Source organism: Prionailurus viverrinus, chromosome A1 (genome assembly GCF_022837055.1).
Source record: "Prionailurus viverrinus isolate Anna chromosome A1, UM_Priviv_1.0, whole genome shotgun sequence".
NCBI classification, from domain to species: domain Eukaryota; kingdom Metazoa; phylum Chordata; class Mammalia; order Carnivora; family Felidae; genus Prionailurus; species Prionailurus viverrinus.
This window is the reverse complement of record NC_062561.1, coordinates 11290511-11311994: the sequence shown is the minus strand read 5'-3', so window position 1 is coordinate 11311994 and position 21484 is coordinate 11290511. Positions and strand designations below refer to the sequence as shown.

Genomic DNA, 21484 nt, shown 5'->3' with positions numbered 1-21484 from the left:
AGAAGTGGATATTTTTAAAAAAGCATTAGAAGTGTCAAGAAATAATGAGAGACATAAATCACTCACAAGAAGTAGTTAATATCTGATTTTCTGAATGATTCATTTCTGTCTTTACTGTTTTAAAAAGTGCACCATCAATTCATATGGAGATGTTTTAAAAATAATCTTTTTTTTAAGAAAAGGTAAATATAGTCAACTTTCTTATATTTACTTATATTTCAAACATATGAATTCCATAGATTTATGTAAACTTTGGAGGGATGGCACCTTCATTTGACAGTAAAAGAATCTTAAATTTTATGGTTGCTAAAGGGTTCATGTAGCAGCAAGTTCCACTTTTCAGATCCGTAAGAGAAGGGGGAGCTCAGAATAATACAAATGTCGGCTGCAAGGGAAGTTCGAGATGAGGTAATCTGACTTCCCTGTTTCGCTAGTGAAGAGACTAAAGTACAGAGAGGTCGTGAGCTGCCCAAAGTCACAGGGCTCATGGATGGCACCTCCAGGCCTACTGCTAAGGTCCTGTCCAGCCTCCTTCCCATGACGGCACACCAGGCACTCAAAGTTCCTAACAAGGACTAGGCAGCACCATGTGGGGCCTGCTACAGCCTTTCTGCTTTTAGGTGCAGACTGGAAGAGAGAGGGCTCAGGAAAGTAGCAAGGTAATCTAGGGCCCTTTACACCTGCCCCACCAATGTCAAAATAAGGCTGAGTGTGTCTTTTCAACCTGTGACAAGTGGCAGTGACTAGCACTCCCACTGCTAGACAAGGGGCCACCTGTGCCACCCGCTAGGTATCCATGTGCACCTGCTAGGTATCCATGCATAGGCAGGAAGATTTAGATGCTGCATAAATCCCATTTTGATTTATGTTTCTGAAAGAGAGAAAGAAGAAAGAAAGAAAGAAAGAAAGAAAGAAAGAAAGAAAGAAAGAAAGATCCTCATAATTCCTACACATAAGAAATGTACCTTTTTGATTTATTGCTTGTTCTTGGTCTGTATTCATGTGATTCATCCTCAATGCCATTTTGCCTTTTATACCAGTCAAATAATGTACGCAGAATGGAAGGCAGGCAGTACTCAGAAAGGGAGCTCATTGAGCTGATGACCTACAGAGAAAAAGAGGTGATAAAAAGGCTTTGGTGGGTCTGGCAATTACTGAAATACTTTTCATTTCACAAATAACTCCAAGCTATATTTCTTATGTATCACACCTTTCCCTTAACAATCTTTATGAGTACATTCCCAAGAGGCCAAATCTTAATAATGTTTACAGATGTTCCTTATATAATAATTTTGTGGTTCAAGAAAGTTAATTACTTTGACTTCCTTTCATTCTAGAAGTCAGATGTTAATTGCACACAGGTTATTCATGGACTGCAGAGAAATTATTTTCCCACACCGTCCAAGAAGTACAGTGCCTTGTACTCCTTAGGTCTCAAAAATGCTTGTTGTAGAAATAAAAACATTAATTGACACAATCACATTAATTGTTTAGGGGAAATAAGCAAGCCTAGCTCCCAAACAAACAACCCAAGTGGTAATGTAACATAATGTATGGTTTTCTGCCCATAATCATTCATTCACTCATCTGAGGTAGGCTCCAAATTAGACTCAAGAACCAGCAGCAATAATTTATTGTCTATCACCTTGAAGGCAAACCACTCCCCTCTTTTTTAAACAACAAACATGTCTTTGAGAGACGAGTTATTCCAATTTCCTTTTCTGGAAAGATTCATGATGTTTTGCTACTTATCATGGAAAAAATGAACCTCAACTGCCATCTCATACCATGTACAAAGATTAACTGAAAAAAATCATACTATAAAAAACCTAAACTGTAAAACTTCTGAAGAAAACGTAGGAGAAAAATCTTTGTGACTCTGGGTCAGCCTAGGATTCCTTAAGTAACACATCAAGAGCAAAGTCCATGATAATTTGAAACTGAAAGTCATCAAAATTAAAAGATTCTGTTCTGGGGATGAAAGGTTGGTTCAATATTCACCAAGCAATAAGCATGATACACCACATTAACGAAATAAAGGATAAATAATCATATGATCAGGGGCGCCTGGGTGGCGCAGTCGGTTAAGCGTCCGACTTCAGCCAGGTCACGATCTCGCGGTCCATGAGTTCGAGCCCCGCGTCTGGCTCTGGGCTGATGGCTCGGAGCCTGGAGCCTGTTTCCGATTCTGTGTCTCCCTCTCTCTCTGCCCCTCCCCCGTTCATGCTCTGTCTCTCTCTGTCCCAAAATAAATAAAAAACGTTGAAAAAAAATTAAAAAAAAAATAATAATCATATGATCTCAGTAGATGCAGAAAAAACATTTGACAAAATTTGACATCATTTATGATAAAAACGCTTAATAAAGTGGGTTTAGAGGGAGCATACCCCAACATTATAAAGGCCATACGTGGAAAACCCACAGATAACATCATACTCTGTGGTGAAAACTGGGAGCTTTCCTTTAAGATCAGGAATAAAACAAGGATGTCCATTATTCACCAGAGTTCTAGAAGGCCTAGCCACAGCAAGCAGATGAGAAAATAAAAGGCGTCCATGTTGCTAAGAAAGAAGTAAGGCTGTCACTAATTGCAGATGACATGATACCATATACATATGATATATACATATCATATACATATATGTATGGCTATATACACACAGTTTACATGGTATGGCTATATACATACATATATATAACCCTAAAGACTCCACTGAAAAACTATTCGAAGCAATAAAATGATTCAGAAAAGTGACAGGATACAAAATCAATACACAGAAATCAGCTGCATTTCTACACACTAATAACAAAGTAGGGAAAGAAAAATTAGGAAAACAATTCCATTTACAATTGCATGAAACAGAATAAAATACCTAGGAATAAACTTAATCAAGGATATGAAAGAACTATTAGGACATTGATGAAAGAAATTGAAGAAGACACAAAGGAAAGATATTTCATATTCATGGATTGTAAGAATTAATATTGTTGCAACATCCATACTACTGACAGCAATCTACAGATTCAATGAAATTCTTATCAAAATACCAAGAGCATTTTTCACAGAACTAGAATAATAATACTAGAAAAATAATACTATTTTTATGGAACTTCAAAAGATACTAATTGGCCAAAGCCATCTTGAAAAAGAAGAACAAAGCTGGAGGTATCACAATTCCAGATTTGAAGATACACTACAAAGCTGTAGTAATCAAAACAGTATGGTACCGGCACAAAAACAGCCACATAAATCAATGGAACAGAATAGAGAGTACAGAAAGAAACCCACGCCTATATGGTCAATTAATCAGTGACAAGGGAGGCATGAATACAAAATGGGGAAAAGAGTCTCTTCAATAAATGGTGCTGGGAAAACTGGACAGCTACATGCAGAGGAACGAAACTGGACCACTTTCTTACACAAAAATAAACTCAAATTGGATTAAAGACACTTAAATGGGAACCATAAAACCACAAACCTTCTAGAAGAAAGCACAGACAGTAATTTCTCTGACATCGGCTGTAGCAACGTATTTCTAGATATGTCTCTTCGGGCATGGGAAACAAAAGCGAAAATAAACTCGTGGGACTAAACCATCAACAAAATGAAAAGGCAACCTACTGAATGGGAGAAGATACTTGCATATCTGAGAAGGAGTCAACATACAAAATATATTAAACACTTCTACAACTCAACACGAGAAACCCACCAAACAATCCAACTAAAAATGGGCAGAGGACCTAAACAGACATTTTTTTTCCAAAGGAGACAAACAGATGGCAAACAGATATGAGAGAGAGACAGAGAGAGAGAGAGAGAAAGAGAGAGAGAGAGCCCACACACAAGTGGAGGAGGGACGGAGGGAGGGAGAGGGAGAATCTCCAGCAGATTCCACACCCAGCGTACTAGCATAGAGCCTGATGTGGGGCTTGGTCTCATGACTGTAAGATCATGACCTCAGCCAAAATCAAGAGTCAGACGCTTAATCGACTGAGCCCCCCATGTGCCCCCCGACAAGATTTCTTCCAGGCAAATTATGACCTGTGGTGCCAATGAGACAATGGTAACATAGGCATCTCCAACACTGCTGATAGAAGAAAAAAGTTGGCACAACATATCGGGAGGAAATTTGGAAATGTGATCAAGAACTTCATAAATGCTTCTCAAGAAGCCCATTCCTAGGAATTTATCTCAAATACATAATTAGAGATGAGTAAGAATGTTCAGGACAGCATTATATTATAGAAAAAACAGGACATCTAAATGTCCAACTACATATCTTAATACAATGTGGAATGTGAGGCAGACTACCTATGAAACCATTAAAAATCACACTTCAAAAATATCTAATGACACGAAAATATTCATCATATGTTACATGGAAGAAGAATAAAAAACCGTTTAATTGGTGAGGTTTGCACTTGGCACGGACACTACGTAAGTATGCATATAGCAAACACAACCAGGGGTAGGTAAACCAACATACTGAGAGTGCATGTAGACCCTGCAAGTTGTCAGGATGGAGATCACTAGAGGAAGGGGGTAGGTGAGAGTTGAAGAGAAATGAAGGTAGGATTTTACCTGGGCCTTTTTTAGAAAAGGGGATAAATTTGAGACAAGAGTCAAGAAAGCTAAGCAAAGACTCAAGGCAGGAAGCCTATGGTAATGAAGGCACAAAATAATTGTTTGTTCATAATAATTACAGTGATTAATTTAATGAAGGTTTTGAGTAAACCGAAAGAAGACATATTTGGCTGGTGCAGGGACTTGGGTATATCGGAGAGAAGAAAAATAATGTTGGAAATTTTAAGCTGGAACTAAATCAGAGAAGTTACTTAATGCTAGTCTGAAAAATTACAGTTTTCTTCTCTAGAAAATGGGAAGCCCCTAAAGATTTCTGAATAGGAAAATGTGCCCATAGAAATGTTGGGGAAGTTGAATCCAGCAGTGATGTGTAGGTTAGACCAAGGGTGTTTGCCAATAGAGGTGGTCAGTGCCAACAGAGGTGGTCAGAACAGACACACACACGGGGGCACACACACACACACACACACACACACGCAGGCACACACGCACTCTCGAATTGAATGAGGTTACTGCAACAGTTCCAGGCACACAGTGATCACAGCTTGAGCCGGGAAGTGGCAGGAGAAATGGAAAACCTTAGTTAACTTAAAATGTTTCTGAGTTAAGCAGGCGAGGCTTAACTTCTTTTTATAAAGGAAACTAGAGCAATGGGAGTTGAAGAGCTTCCTGTCAATGGGACTTTCCACTGTCACCTTTAAAAGAAGCTCCAAGATTGAACAGGACAATTATGTGTCCTTCCTCAGATTCTGTTTCTTGAGAGCCTTATTTCTTGCTGTCTTGTAATTATGGGTATATGTACATACACAAAATTGTACACTCTCGCTAGCTATGGTTTAATAGAAGTTAAATATCAATAGGCTATTGCATTCTGCCCGCCCTGTGAACCGAGTCACCATCAGTTTTTAATTGAAAAATATCGAACTATTTTTTTAAAAAGAGACCCTATCCTCGCTCCCCCCCACACTGTAATATCCACAGCCACGACGTATCTTCCCGTTGCTCCTGTGGATGTAACAGTGGTAAATTTGGGGAATGAAGCAAATTATGGCATGTCAAGGGGATAATTTACTAGTTCTCTCTAAGCTACCCAAGCACAAAAAAGTATACTTCTCCAATCACTACCACCTAAGATATTTTGAATTGGGAACTGAAAGGGGTTCCTCCCAGAAGGGGAAAAAACCCAGAATTTGGAGTCCTTCACCATAGGTTAATTCTGCCTTAATTATCACATGTGTAATAAAATCCCCAACCATCTACTATCATATTTCAGTAATTTAAAAATACTTGTGTAAGTCTGGACAGGACTTAAGGAGACACGATGACTAAATATGATGTGGTATCCTAGACAGTATCCTGGAACAGAAAAGAGATAAAACAAATAACAATAATGAAAAACAAATAAAATACAAATCCAGAATTTAGTTAATAATGATGCACTGATGTTAGTTTCTTATTGTGACAAATGTACATGGTAACGTAAGATGTTAATAAAAGAAACTGGGTGTGGGAACAGGACAACTGTCTGTACTATCTTTGCAAGCTTTCTGTAGATTAAAAACTATTCAAAAATTAAAAAAAGTTTATTTAGAAAACACCTATGTGGGAGATTTACATGCTTCTCTCATTTACTACAGACCCAGAAAGGAGATATAAACCTACATTTGTCCCCTAATTGTCTCTGGGTAGAGCTCACAATGTTTAGCAGCTTCACTCACTTAGATGTAACCCACATTCTCCATAGAGAATGTCAACAGTATTCTTTAAACCTCAGACATAATTTTTTTTTTTACCCATTAAAAAGTCATCGTGAAGCCATTCTTGGTATTATATCTACTGGACATACTTTCCACGGCAAATACATCGAGACCATCGTAGAAGAGAAGAAAGGTCAGCACTGGGTGGATGTGTGTGTTTTTTCCATCTCTCTGTTACTGCCCTGTTACTGTTAAAGTCCAGGCTTGTCAGGAAGGAAGGGTGGAATTTGCAAAGACCTGGCCCTCAAAGCTCAGGAAGGGAGGAAGGTCTAGCTGGCTTCTTGGTTACTCAACTCCTTCATTTACGGGAAGCAGAGCCAATGGCGAGATGAATTCTAGCTCTGTGTTGCTGTTGAAAGGGGGCAGGCCCATTTACAAAGATGTTCTTGTTGCATTTAAATGATCATATTCTTCCATCATAGATGAGCTAGGTACTGTGGAGCTTGAGGAGATGAATTGCACAGAATCACAGAACTATTTCATACTGGTGTTTTGTTTTGGGGGGGGAGGGGATAGAGGGGAATACTAAATGTACTTTGCAAATGTTTTCTTAATGTTTATTTTGGCATTTTATGTATAAATAGGCTAAAAGAGACTGTCTATTATGCTGTAGGGAAGGCATTAATTTTTCATAAGCATTTTATTATAGTTGCTGAATGCAAAGAAGGAAACTTTACATAAATATTTGAATGACGACTCAGTGGAGTCATTCCGTATCTTCCAGTAACAAGGTTGACTTGCCCCGAGGGGTGTGTTTAGTGAATAATTTTAAAGTAACTTCATTGATAGTTTAATTTTTCAAACTAGTTCAGGTGGCCAAGCCCCGGGGGGTCAGGTTACTGTCTATGAACTACCACAAAATGTTGATCTGTGGAAGTAATCCAAATGCAATTTTTTTTACTGGATCATATATCGTACTAGTGCTAGATTATAGCAATCAGTGATGACATATACCAGAGGCTTAAGAATATTACAAAAACTTAAAATTATACAAATCTGTGTATTATATTTTTCATGCAAATTAGGAAAAGATCTTTATTATATGACTTTGATATCCTGGTCTATTTTGTGGAACACCACGTTCCACGGGAGAATAATTTAAGAACCACTGAATAACACTAATGTGAATCCAATGTCAGTTAATTTGTTTTTACTCTTAATTTCTGACGTTTTTCACTTCTACGTTTTAAATAGATTTTGGTGGAATTGTAGCATTAGAATCAGTGTTGAAGCACTAGAATTTCACCTGCTTCCTTTCCAGAAAAATTATTACTGCCCAAGATAGTAAAAAGCTATTTTCACTCTACTATAGATGTATGGGCTTGGTTTACCATGTTTCTTGTTTGTAGATGGTATTTTTAATGTATTAAGAAACTAAGGCACTACAAAAGTATGTAAACATATAATGTCTAGAAGAAAACCCCATAGAAGTTACTTGGAATATCTGAGCAAATTATATGAAATTTATAGAGACAGCACTGGTCACACTGAATTGCAAATAGCTGCATTAAATAATGTTCTCAGCACAGATGACTGATCCTTCACAAGCTACATTTTCATAATTTCATCAGTGTATTGAGAAGATCAGATGGTCCTAAGTTCAAGTTACAGCTCTGCCCTTCATTGGCTGTACGAGCTTGGACGTGTCCATTTCTCTGAGGCTCCATGTTTCCCGCTGTGAAATGGGACTGAAGAATACTTAACCTCACTGGGGTTTTACGAAGAGTAAAAGATGAGATACTATAAAGTGTGGGGCACATAACAGACCTTCGAAAACGTCTATTTTCCTCCTCCATTTCTAAATATTGAAACTGAAGCACAGACATAAACATTTTTGACTTTGAAAGGATCTTAGACTAAGTTAATAACAGAATGAATGATAGAAATTATTGACAGAATTTTATTTATGACAGCTGATAAATGGTGCTTTCAGGCGTATTGTAAAAAAAAAAAAAAAAAAAAAAAAAGGACCCACCTGTCTCTGATCCAAGCACAAACTACTAAGGCCTCCATTTAGAACCCTTGTAGCTTTTAGGGACACCTGGGTGGCTCAGTTGGTTAAACGTCTGACTCTTGGTCTCAGCTCAGGTCATGACCTCACGGTTCGTGTCCAGCCCGGCATTGGGCTCTGTGCTGACGGTGTGGAGACTGCTTGGGATTCTCGCTTTCTCCCCCTCTCCATCTCTACCCTACTGCCCCTGTCTCTGTTTCTCTCAAGAAAAAAAGCCCAAAAAAAACAAAAAACAAAAAAAACTTAAAAAAAAATAAGAACACTTGCAGTTTGGTGTGTGTTCCCATACTTTTCTGGCTCCAGGAGCTGCCAATGCGGTACATTCCAAATATTCACTTGTAGAGGTCTCCAAGCAATGCTGGTCCTACATTAGCCCCATAAAAGAAAGGTAGGGAACACCAGGTTCCCCGAGTTTGCTGCAGGCAACAGCTCACTCTGGGAAAGGACACTGACACGGCAACTATTATGGAACCAGAATGAATAGGTTGAATAAAACCAATTATTGGGAGCCCAGTTGATGTACACATCAGACTTTCAGGAACCTCAATCATCAGAAAACATTGAGCCCAAATGCGAATGAAAAATGGACACAACCGTTGGCAAAAGACATGGTGTTAAGCTCTTGTAGGTCATTCAGCACAAGACGGTTCTATAAAACACACACAGGTCTCATTTGATTCTGTCCTCCCCTCTCTCACCAGATAACCTGCTCTTCTGGCCAAATTCCAAATCAGCCAAGTATTGGTGATGCTTCCTCTTCCTGCCTCACTTCTTCATCTCAGACATCTGGTTTCTGTGCTTGCCACACTCCCGACAATTTACAGAAAAGATCAGAAAGGGCAAGCCTACTGGCCAACCAATGGCCTTTTGTAGTCATCCCCCTCCAAGTCTCGTGAGCGAATGACACTCTTTCTCGGGTTCTCCTTGAACCGCTTTCTTTCTCAGGATTCGGTGATGCGGCCAGTCTTATGTACCTTACATACTCTCTCACCTCCCATATGATTATTTATGCAGTGCTGAAGCACATTAAGACCGTTCACCTGTGAAAATAAGGATTTGGATTCTAATTCTAGTTGCACTGGCACAAGCTCCTTTGGGGAGTACTCGTCCTTTACCACATCGAGAGGAAATAACTTTCACTTACTGATCATGACTGTGTTAAGAAACAAAATTGGAGTAATACTTCAAATAGAAAACATCATACGGTATACAATTGCTTGTATCATTTAACTTACTGCATGTTTTGGTCATAATGAGATAGAAGCAAAAGTCGAAAAACCAAGGGCAGAGAAAATTGACAAGAAAGCACATGTAGCTGGAAGGTATATGAGATGATGAAGATTCCGTTATTACTTTTTTCAAGAGCCACAATTTTCATCTCCGTGTGTAATGTAGCTACTGACTGTCATTGGTACATCCTCCACCAGGTGACGGTCCCATACTTCTTCAGGCGAGGGTTACTTTGGAGTACTGTTTTTCACTTTTTAAAATGGGTTAACTCGATATCTCAGCTGCACCTGGTGACCTTTAACCCAGGTCCACACTCATCATAGGCAAGCTACTGTGTCATCTGAGAACCCAAAATAAAATGCCTTGGACTTTATATTTAAAAAGGATATCTATAAACTTGGATAGCAGAAGAAATATTTCACTTGAGGTTCAAATGGGGAGCTCACCTTTCATTCATAGGACCCTGTCCAACAGACCACAGACAGGGAACTCATCACCAGCGCCATGATGATGCCCTGGTACACGGCCTTTTAATTTCAGTGTTGCCAGTCATAATCAGCTAGCGTGACTTAGCTCGAAAGCAAGTTTTTCAAACTATTGAATATTAATCTATCAGCTATGAAAATGTGTTCTGTATGTCAGCGAATAACACTGCAGCAAAAGGCTTTCTCATCGCTGGTGTCCAGGGGGCTCGTGGCTGCTAACGTCTCCCCCTTCCGTGAGGGTCTCTGTTCTGCTGCCATCATGGGCCAGCCCTGCCCTAGAAAGCTAAATCTTCTGAGGCTTTTGCACTTTCCTGGCCACCTTTTCTCTCAGGCCACTCTTCAAATCTCAACTTCTTGGTCCATGCAGTTCCTGCCTGGCATGATGCAACCCATTTCATCTGGATGACAGAGAGCTTTAAAATGCCCCTGTGCCTTGGTGGCTTCCTGTGACACACCTGTCCACCTTCCAAGCATCGTTAACTGCCCCCCTAACCTGAGTTCCCATAGCACTTGAAATATACCTCTGCTATAGCATTCGCTTTGCACTATCATTTGTTTGGATATCGGTCTTCTTCCTGGGATTGAGAATTCCTAGAGGGCAGGAACGCTATCTTACTGATTTTGTAACCCCAGAACCTTGCACAGATCCTAGTACGCTTGGGCACTCAGTATTTGTTGAACAGAAGTGGTTCCAAATCATGGTTGAAAACTACAGTTACTTTTTATTTCCCCTCTCAACCAATATTGATTCTTCTTATATAATTTTACATATATTCTTTCCAGTTCCATTGTCTCCATCTCAGTTTGGGCCTATTTGGGGTCAAATCTTTATCATAATACTCAAACTCCCCAAATGCCTCCCAACTTCAAGGATCTCTCCATTCATGAACCTGCTACCTCGGGGTTAACATCAAGTTGCCACTTTGATCCATTTGACACCCAGTATGTATGAGAGAAAGTCCCACCCACTGCCATTAAAAGTCCTCCACAGTCTGATCCCTAACACTGGAGGCCAGCCGGAAAATTTTGTGTCTCAGGAGAAAACGATGCATTGTTCAGAGCTCACCTCTCTGGGGGTTGTCTAATTTGAGTCTGCAGGAACTCTGCACCTTTTAATGCCTTTGAGCTATTTTAAAATTGTGCATATGAGGCTCAGTTGGTTAAGCATCCAACTTCGGCTCAGGTCATGATCTCGCGGTCCGTGAGTTCAAGCCCCGCGTCGGGCTCTGTGCTGACAGCTCAGAGCCTGGAGCCTGCTTCAGATTCTGTGTCTCCCTCTCTCTCTGCCCCTCCCCCGTTCATGCTCTGTCTCTCTCTGTCTCAAAAATAAATAAAACATTAAAAAAATTAAAAAAAAATAAAATTGTGCATATGATAGACAACTGATAGCAATGCCAGAGATTCTTTTCTACAGAAAGAAAAAAACACTCTGCCCAGTGACGGTTCAGTTAATTGACTTCACTCTCCCACTGTGAAAGAAGCCACTTTTGCCTCTGACTGCACATTCATTTCAATGTTCCTGACTTATAAATGTGTCCATTTGGGGGTTCTCTTTTAAACTGGCTGTAAATTCCTCATTAAAAATGAGTTAAGTAAAATCTTTCACATACGTTCCTTTTATATTTCTACGAGAGTTATGACGTTGTCTCTTTTTGAATATCACCTTTTAACAATACACATCTTCCGCCTCAACTGATAGAGCCATTCATCAGTCCTCAAAGATAACTCATAATGTCCTTTTTCTGTTCAGGACCTTTGCACATTTCCAATCCTCCTCACCATCAACACCCGGCAAAATCCTGTTGCTTCTATTGTTTTAGGCACCTGACAAACTATATCCGCTTCTAGAAAGATTTTTCAGCCACTCGGCCCTAAAGTGTATCTTCTGTTCACTGAAATCTCACGATGTTTACTGTCTGTACTATCCATGTGGTACTTCTTACACACATGGACCCCTGTCAGAGTGGTCTGTGCACTGCCTTAACCTCTTCTGGATCTGAAGCTCCTGGAATGTAGGGACCACATCCTTACATCTGTTTGTCCCACACAGAGCTTTGTGTGCATGTACACACACACACACACACACACACACACTTTTTATTTAACGTTTATTTATTTTTGAGACAGAGAGAGACAGAGCATGAACAGGGGAGGGGCAGAGAGCGAGGGAGACACAGAATCTGAAACAGGCTCCAGGCTCTGAGCTGTCAGCACAGAGCCCGACGCGGGGCTCGAACTCACGGACCGTGAGATCATGACCTGAGCAGAAGTCGGACGCTTAACTGACTGAGACACCCAGGCGCCCCTACACACACACACACACACACACACTTTTATAAATGTCTACTATAATAAAGAACATTGCCACCAGGACAATATTTTACTCATTTTACTTTCTAATCTGTGACAGTTAATTTAGGCACTTAAAATAAATTACTGGCAGCATATGTTTTGAAAATGCTATTGGAAATCTCTTCCCCCTTTATTAATTCTCACTATTGGTATGACTTTCTCACTAGCAGGGACTGAAGCCGTCCCTGGCTGTCTCCCTAGTGCAGGGCAAAGCTTGCTACCTGGGGCGCACCATGCATGGTCTTCCACGGTGAGCTTACTTTCTAGCCTGAGGTTACAATTTGTCTGATCATATCTCTCTGTCTTGCCCATTAGATTAGGGGCCTCTCCAGGGCAGTACCATGCTTTCTTCATGTTCATTTCATGTTTATTTCCACCAGCTGGCATACTGCTTGGTGCAGGGTTGCTGCCTGCTAGGTGCTGTGTAAGAATGTACAAATTTCATGGATATGAACTTGATCCAAAGTCAAATTCTGGAAATAATACAAATTCCAAGCTGTTCAATGTGTAAAGCAGTGACTAGTATGAGTCTTCTCCCGCTCCTACAGAGCTTTAAAAAATCCTGTTTAGACATCTTTCCAGGTGTATCCTAAACAGGGTTAGATTATCATTAGATTAGATTAAGACATATGAAGCCAAGAGTTAATTATATATAAAAGATACAGAAGAAAACTTAAGGAAACAAAGCTTTAACTCTAAATATACACATTTTAAAATTTAAACTGTAAAATTGACAAATTCTAGGGATATTCCACAGTAGGAAAAAAAAAGAGGTATACAGAACTGTAAATAGTATTCTTTATTGGATATTTTGGAAAAAATAGGCTTTTATAAAATAACTGATTTTTAGATGGACGAATAATTGCCCAAAATAAAATTTCCCAATCTCTCCTCCAGCTACGTGTGGCTATGTGACTAAGATCTTATCAACTGAAGGGGCACCTGGGTGGTTCAGTCGGTTGAGCGTCCGACTTCAGCTCAGGTCATGGTCTCGTGGTTCGTGAGTTCGAGCCCCGCGCCAGGCTCTGTGCTAATAAACAGCTCAGAGCCTGGAGCCTGCTTCAGATTCTGTCTCTCTCTCTCTCTCTCTCTCTCTCTCTCTCTCTCTCCCCCCCCTCCTCTGCTCATGCACTGTCTCTGTCTCTCAAAAATAAATAAATGTTAAAAAAATTTTTTAAAAAGATCTTATCAACTGAATATGAACAGAAGTGGTGTGTGCAATGTTGGGGTGTTTTGGGGTTTATTTGTTTATTTTCCTATAATTCTTTTCCTATTTCTCCTTCTTACTGCCTGAATGCAGATGTAATGGCTGAACTCCAGAAGCCAAACTAGACCATGAGATGACCTTGGGAATGTAAGCCATGCACCGGAAAACAAAAATAATATAAAGATACTAGACTGATTTTCTTTGTACTTCTTGAACATGAGAGAGAAAGAAACTATCTTGTTCAAGCCACTGTTATTTTATGTGTCATTTGCAGTAAAACCTAATCTTAACTGATACAGGATCTGAGAGCCCTTACCTGTTGAAAACTCCCCTCTGAATTCTTGCCAACTTAGTTAAAAATTTATTTTAATGTTTGTTTATTTTTGAGAGAGAGACAGAGAGACAGAGTGTGAGTGGGGGAGGGGCAGAGAGAGAGGGAGACACAGAATCCAAAGCAGGCTCCAGGCTCTGAGCTGTCAGCACAGAGCCTGACGCGGGGCTCGAGCTGAAGTCGGAAGCTCAACTGACTGAGCCACCCAGGCACCCCCCCCCCCCCGCCACACACACACACACACACACACACACACTTAGTTGTTAGACATACAAACATGTTACAGAGTAAAAAGCACAGGCTTGAGAGTCCAAACATGTGGATGCCAGACTTGGCTCCTTCAGGCTTCAGTCATATAGTGTTGGGCAAGGTCTCTGACACTCATTTCCATGAAATGTAACATAGAGATGGTGACGATGAGGGCTTCTTCTCGGAGTTGTTGGAAGCAGTGATTGATGTCGGTGGAGATAATGAGAGAGAAGGGGCTTCATAAATTATACGGTATCACGTGATTTTTTTGCTTCTATTTCTAGCAAGAGAAAAATGGATCATGGGCTTGTTAAGCGGAGGAGTAAACAGGGCCGTCCAGGATCAGGCACTGAACGTGCACAAGCCCAGCTCTCTGCAATCTGTCATTCATGCCAGTGACGTTCAAAAGGAAGAAACTGATCAAGTATTCTCTAAACAGGGACCAGCTGCATACCGTTCAATGGATATACTTAGCATAGTGCCCATCCTATGGCAAGTACTACACAAACATCACTTCCACTCTTACTATTGCTTCCACCATCACAGCAATGGAGTCAATAGCATGCAAGGTGGTATCACCAGTATGTTCTTTTCATATACTGTGTGAATCCAGAGTAAAATCCAACCACTTGGTATTAGAACAAGGGGATTACTAATTTGAATGTTTAATATCAAAAGACTAAGAGAGCCTGATACATCCATGCCATTGCCAATGGAACCTCAATTCTTACAATCTGGTAGCAAAACAGTACATGGGCACAGGTGGACCAATTTCAGCCAAGATTCCTTATGGCCTGGGAGGTCTTGCTATCTTTTTTTTCAAGTTTATTTATTTTGAGAGATACAGAGACAGCGTGAGTGGAGGAGGGGCAGAGAGAGAGGGAGACAGAGAATCCCCCAACCCCGACAAGGGGCTCGAACTCATGAAACCGCAAGATCGTGACCTGAGTCGAAACCAAGACTCAGATGCTTAACCAACTGAGCCACCCAGGTGCCCCTATCTCTTCAAAGTGAAATAGACTTTGTAGGTTGTCTTCTCTCTTGGTTCATTTGTAAATTTATGATTTAATGACGAGAGGATAATCTTACGTGTCTTATTTGAAAATTCTCAGTGGCCATCTCACTATTGATTCACTTGTGAAGGGTCTTTCCTGCATAGAGATGTGATACAGAGCAGTGCTGCTCAAGCTTTAACGTGTGCATGGGTCACCTGGGGATCCTGTTAAGCTGCAGAATCTGATTCAGTAAGATCTGGGGCAGAGCAGAGATCGTGCATTTCAACATTCTGAGCAACAAGGTTAAAAGTATTATCGCTAATTAAGTGGCAAAGTCAGGATTTAAACCCAGGTCTATCTAATTCCAAAGGCTATCTCTTCCACAATGCTGAAATTCAGAAGTAGAGGGCTGGATAATAAATGGGAAATTGTGTTTAAGCCAAATCATTTCGGATAAGTATTATCTACAATGTTAACATTTAGAAGCACTATTTTCCCAGAGAATAAAGAAAAATATACATTAAGTTGCAGAAATTTTTTTTTTTTTAGGAAAGGACAGTGATATTCTAGAATGTGAATATCTAGGATGGGAATATGATAGAATAGAGACAGAGAAAATAGAGTGGAAAGTTATGGAAGACAGATGACACATATTTACATTCTTAAGGAAAAGCAAAGAGCTACAACTTATCCCATTTCCAAAATAATGACCCAAATGCTCGTCCAGGGTCTCTGACCAGCCTGTCACCTGCCAGGTGATGACTAAAGACAATATGACAAGAGAAGACAGTTCTGAGACACAGAGAGATGAAGCCCATATTCCATTTCACCAGCATTCCAGAAAACGGCCAGCTCTACCAGCAACAGAGTGCAAACCCAGAACCACACCAGCCCTCAGACACTGACTATAAGCACGAGGTTTTCAAGTCTCCCTTCGCAAATGCCTTATACAATAGAAAATGCAGAATTCAAACTTTATAATGCATCCTTACAGGTTTGGATCAAACAAGTCTGAACTTTAACAACCAGAGAATTTTCCTCCTGATTCCACATTAAAGGCAATTACAAAGCTCTGTCGGAAGGGCACTCTCTCTGAGTTCTCCTTAAGACAATAAAACCCCCACCATATTACATGAGGCTCTGATGCATCCAGCAGTATTTGGTCTCTGCCACTGGCTTCAAGTGAGGTTTCTGAAGGAGAATGTGCTGTCCTCTCTGTCATCAACTGCACAAGTTTAGGAAACGCCACAGACACATCTCTCACTTCCTCTGATGCCCAGTTATCCATCATTCTTAAACGTACCTGAAGCCTTCCTAAAGTTACTGAATCAGGATCATCAGATCCTGATTTCCTATGTCTATTACCTGCTCTTTAGAGTTGGATGCCCTTTTACTACTCCTACGGGGTTTTTTTTTCAAGTTTTTATTTAAATTCCAGTTAGTTAACATATAGTGTATTATTGGTTTCAGGGGTAGAATTTAGTGATTCATCATTTACATATCACACCCAGTGCTCATCCCAACAAGTACCCTCCTTAATCTCTATCCAATCTATTTTCAAAAGACTCTCTTTGTATTTATTCTGTCTTAAATTGTTTTTGTTCCTGTATCACCTTTTCCATTGGAATCTAAGTCACTATACTTGTCTTATAATTATTGTTAAGGTGATTTCTCTTTCACGTCATTGTGAATTCCAAAAGAGCTAAAACTTGTCCTAGACTCTGTATTTTGCAGGGCTGTATCAAGCAAATAGTAGGTATTCAAAGGAAAATGCTGGATGAAAACATGATAAGCCCTAATGTGGAGATCTGATCCCTACAGAGTGATGATCATTTATTCAGAGGCATCTTACTAAGTTTTGGAATAGAAGTTTTTTACCTTTTCTTAGTGTCTTCAATTCTGGTATATAAAGCTTTAGAAAACCATAGGCAGTTGGGGGCCTATTCATATTATTCCAACATATTCCCATTTTTTCCAATTCCAATCAATAGACATCTATTGAATGTCTACTTGTAAAAGCTGAAGGACACAGCTCCTAAGATCATATCCCTGTATCCTCTTTGAGGGAATTAATCAATACATCAATAATGAGCATCCAGCCCTTGCCTTTTGTGCATTTGGAAATTAATAAAAGCCAGAATATAACATATATACATATAACTTATTACATACTTGGTCAAACTGGGTATCTTCTCCACGTTGTAGAGATTTTGTCAATGGCTTTTCCTAGAAAGAAAAAGAGTAATTATTAGATGCTCTTAAATAGTATTCAAAAAGTGCCATTATTGTTACAATTTTAAAAATTTATTTCTCCCATGATGGGATAGAGGTGCCAGTTTTCTTTTTAATGTTTATTTATTTTTGAGAGACAGAGAAAGACAGAGTGTGAGCGGGGGAGGGGCAGAGAGAGAGAGAGAGAAGGAGACAGAATCCAAAACAGACTCCAGGCTCTGAGCTGTCAGCATGAGTCCTACGTGGGGCTCAAACCCACAAACTATGAAATCATGACCTGAGCCAAAGTCAGACGCTTAACTGACTGAGCCACCCAGGCACCACGAGAGGTGCCAGTTTTCAAATGAGTGAGAAGCTCTCCCTTAGCTCTGCCCACCTTAATATACAGTGTTTGATTGTTGCCACCACAATTCTTGCTATTCATCTTAACATATACCTCTTTGAGGAAAACATTAAAAAGCTGATGCTCTAAGTGGCCTGGAGTTCGCAATGGAAACTGCATAATTAAAAACTATGGAATCCACGTGAAAAATTTTACTATCTACCCTGGACTTGACATACAAGTTGAAGAAAAAAAAAACACTATGGCATTCGTATGAAACATTTTACTATCTATCCTGGGACTTCGCATATAATAAAAACTTGAACGTAATACACTATTCCAAGTCCCTAGATTTAGAAACAAAATAAGATTTAGAAACAATCTAATCATTAGATTGGTGTTGAGGGACACCCTACCAATAATACATTTACTGTGTGTAACTGGTGAATTTGGGGCATGTTATTTGATTTATGTCACACCTAAATCTCTGCAGAAATAATCTGGGTAGTGACAAGGGTCTACAGAAATAATTTTTCAAAATCATTACACCTTTGTTTACATTAGGAAGCCTTAACTGACTTTCCAGCCGGGCATCTTAAGGATAACTGTTTATCCTTACCTGTCCTTTTTCTTTCTTTTCTTTTGTCTTCCTTCCTTCCTTCCCTCCTTCCTTCCTCCCTTCCTTCCTTCCTTCCTTCCCTCCTTCTTTCCTCCCTCCCTTCCTTCCTTCCTCCCTTCCCTCCTTCCTTCCTTCCTTCCTCTCTCCCTCCTTCCTTCCTTCCTTCCTTCCTTCCTTCCTTCCTTCCCTCCCTCCCTCCCTCCCCTTTCTTTCTCTCTTTCTCTCTCTCTTTCTTTCTTTTTAGGTGTGGAAGTTAACACTGATCCAAAATTTGGTTTAGGATGAGAAACCATGTAAAAGTTATATATGAAAAAAATAGTAAGTTTCACTTTAGCCAATGTCGATGTCCTAGAAAGACTCAATTTACATGTTGTCAACCACATCTATATAATCTCCCTGCCTCACTTCTCTAATCTTCTCCTCTACCTGAAAAGATAATATGCACCTAAGGCAGATGGCAAACCGCACCCCTACACCACAGAATCTTTGTTCTTGAAGAAACGCACGCACGTGATGGGCTCAGCCTGGAGATCTGATGCTTTACCATGAGCCATATGAATCAATTGTTCTCATTTGCAAAATACACAGCTTCAAAATATGTATTTATCTCAAGTAAAGAGAAAACTGTGTTCTTACGGGCTAAAAGACCTTTCCTCTTCAAAGTATGCTATCTAGAACACACTGGTGGGAGAGTGGATACAAAAATGTAGGTGAGAACACAGAAGAACCATGAGAGAAGCAACAGATGCAGCTGATGGTACAAAAAGACAAATCTCGCAACGAAATCGTGAGACATTTCCTGTACGCGTGAAGGTGATAACGTCATCTGAAGTTCTCTGTAAAACCAATTAAATTAAAACTATGAAAATTCAAGAAATGGAAACTGGTGGTGCCAGGTCCCACACACATCCTTGGAACAAACCCAGGATAAGCATTTCTAGTCAGTGTTTTATTTATTCACCACTCAACAGAAACCGAGGGCTCACGGCGTCCCAAATGCTACCTGTGGGTGGAATGCGGAAGAACACGTGGTTTCTGCCATTAAGGAAAAAAGACCGAAATGGGAGAGCAGCCAATGACCTCTTAGGACTGCTGTCTATATTCGCCCATTATTCAAGTCTCAGTGCACCTGTCACTTAGATGGTGAAGTCTTCTCTGAGTCTGAACACCAGGTCTGTCCTCCCCACACCTTACATGCCTGCGGAACTCTGTACACTTCTTCATAGCACTCACCATAGTGTAAAGTCACATCACAGTGTGGAATCACGCTATACAACAACACGTGCCTGAGGGATGAGCTAAGTGCCATCTCCTCTGGACCACAAGCTCCAGAAGTGCAGGACACTCTGCACTTCAAGTTACAGAGCAGAGCCTTCGTTGGTAATGGCTAAACATCTGCCAAATAAATAAAAACTCTAAGCCGATGACGTCCAGCTTCTACAACTATGAGATTCCCCTTACTTGCATGTGCGTGTGTGTTTTGTTGTAAGTTAAAAAAAATTTGTTTTTACATTTATTTATTCTGAGAGAGAAAGAGAGAGAGGGGTGGGGGAGAGGCAGAGAGAGAAGGAGAGAGAAAATCCCCACCCCATGCCCAGCACAGAGCCCAACACGGGGCTTGAACTCACGAACCTTGAGATCACACCCTGAGCCAAAAATCAGAGTCGGTCACTTAACCAACTGAACCACCCAGGCCCCCCCAAATTTTTAATATACTTTTTTATTGTGGCAAAATATCCATGATATGAAATATGCCACTGTAACTATTTTTAAGTGTACAATTCAGTGCTAATTAGCACATTCACAATGTTGCTCAATCATTACCACTCCGTATTTTATAAGACCCATTTTAAAGTCAAAATTTTTCAAGGAACTCCCAACTGCAAAACACACACTCACACCTCCAAACACACCAGATAGTCCTTCTATTTTAGTATCTGTTTAAATACATAACGATAGAGCGCTAATACTGTGACTTCAATGATACTTTTAGATGGCTCTGTACTGTAATAGCAACAGTATTTATTTTACATACATTAGAGAAAAAGGAATACATCTATACGGGAGACTAAAAGATAATGCTTAGCATACATGTGGACCTGTAGACTTTTGCAATAACTCAGGAGTCCCTATCTTGGGAACCTTCTCTGAAAGACAGCATCCTGCTGCAGTGGGGGAAGTCATATTCTTTGAAGACTAAGTTTAAATGTTCCTTCCAAGATTAAGCCCGGTCTCAGTTCTCCTTCGCGGAGCCACCTGTTAGTTGTCACAGGAGACTTTGTTTGCATCTATTCTTGTAAGCAGTTCCACCTTGTTGCAATTTCCCCCTCTCCCTTCATACCCAGGACATAGTTGGGAAGCACTGACAGGGTTTGTTCAATGTCTGACGATACGTCTAGGCATTTGGAAAGACAGCTTTGGGCACAGAAAATCAAGTTCACGTTTCACCAATCCCAAGGAATTTCTTTTCATCAACATAGATTTTATCAGTGCCAGGAGGCTTAAAAGTAGACCTGGGGAAGACAGTATCATGCAGGCTAAATAAAAAGTGGAGAGAAAGGGAGGGAGGAGAGAAGAGAGGAGACTTGCTCAGAAGAGAGTCATCAGAATGCAGAGCGAACACCAGGAAGGCTCTCGTGCATAAGAAAAGCTGCAGAGGCACACTTCTTTTTGAGGTTCTCCTGCAGGAGGAGACAGGCGGCATGAAATCCCAACCAGTGGCATGGCATCCCAAGTCTAAGAATCCAAGGTTTGTATATCCAAGACATCTTGGTTCTCAAAGAGCATTAAATAAGCAGTGAAGTGAAATTAACACAGAATGAACAATGGGTAAAGAGCAAGCGGAAATCAGCTATGACAGAGGAGTCTCAAAATGATGGTCTCCTTCACCCAGTGAGAGCAGTATGCTTTTAAATTTTTAAAAGAATTATCTTCATTCTGTATTTTAATAACAATTTTACTTATTTACTGAAAACTCATTAGTCGAATTGAATGGTATATTTGTTTTGAAAATAAATCATTGTGAAAAAACCTGACTTTGGGGTGATGGATCCTTAAAAATTCTTAGTGGTCCAAAGCTTGGAGTCCTTGGCCTGTGAGCAGCACAGGA

General features: G+C 40.2%; 1 protein-coding gene across 4 annotated transcripts in view; it reads right to left on the bottom strand.

Annotated features, from left to right (window-relative positions):
• FRY (FRY microtubule binding protein) overlaps positions 1 to 21484 on the bottom strand; it is a 349471-nt gene that overhangs the window by 176686 nt on the left and 151301 nt on the right. For all 4 annotated transcript variants that reach the window (XM_047852065.1, XM_047852039.1, XM_047852049.1 and 1 more), the window contains 2 exons: positions 17375 to 17428; positions 966 to 1105 (listed from right to left, as the gene is read on the bottom strand). In XM_047852065.1, coding sequence (XP_047708021.1) covers positions 966 to 1105; positions 17375 to 17428 — 194 coding nt within the window. The remainder of the gene's footprint in view (positions 1 to 965; positions 1106 to 17374; positions 17429 to 21484) is intronic.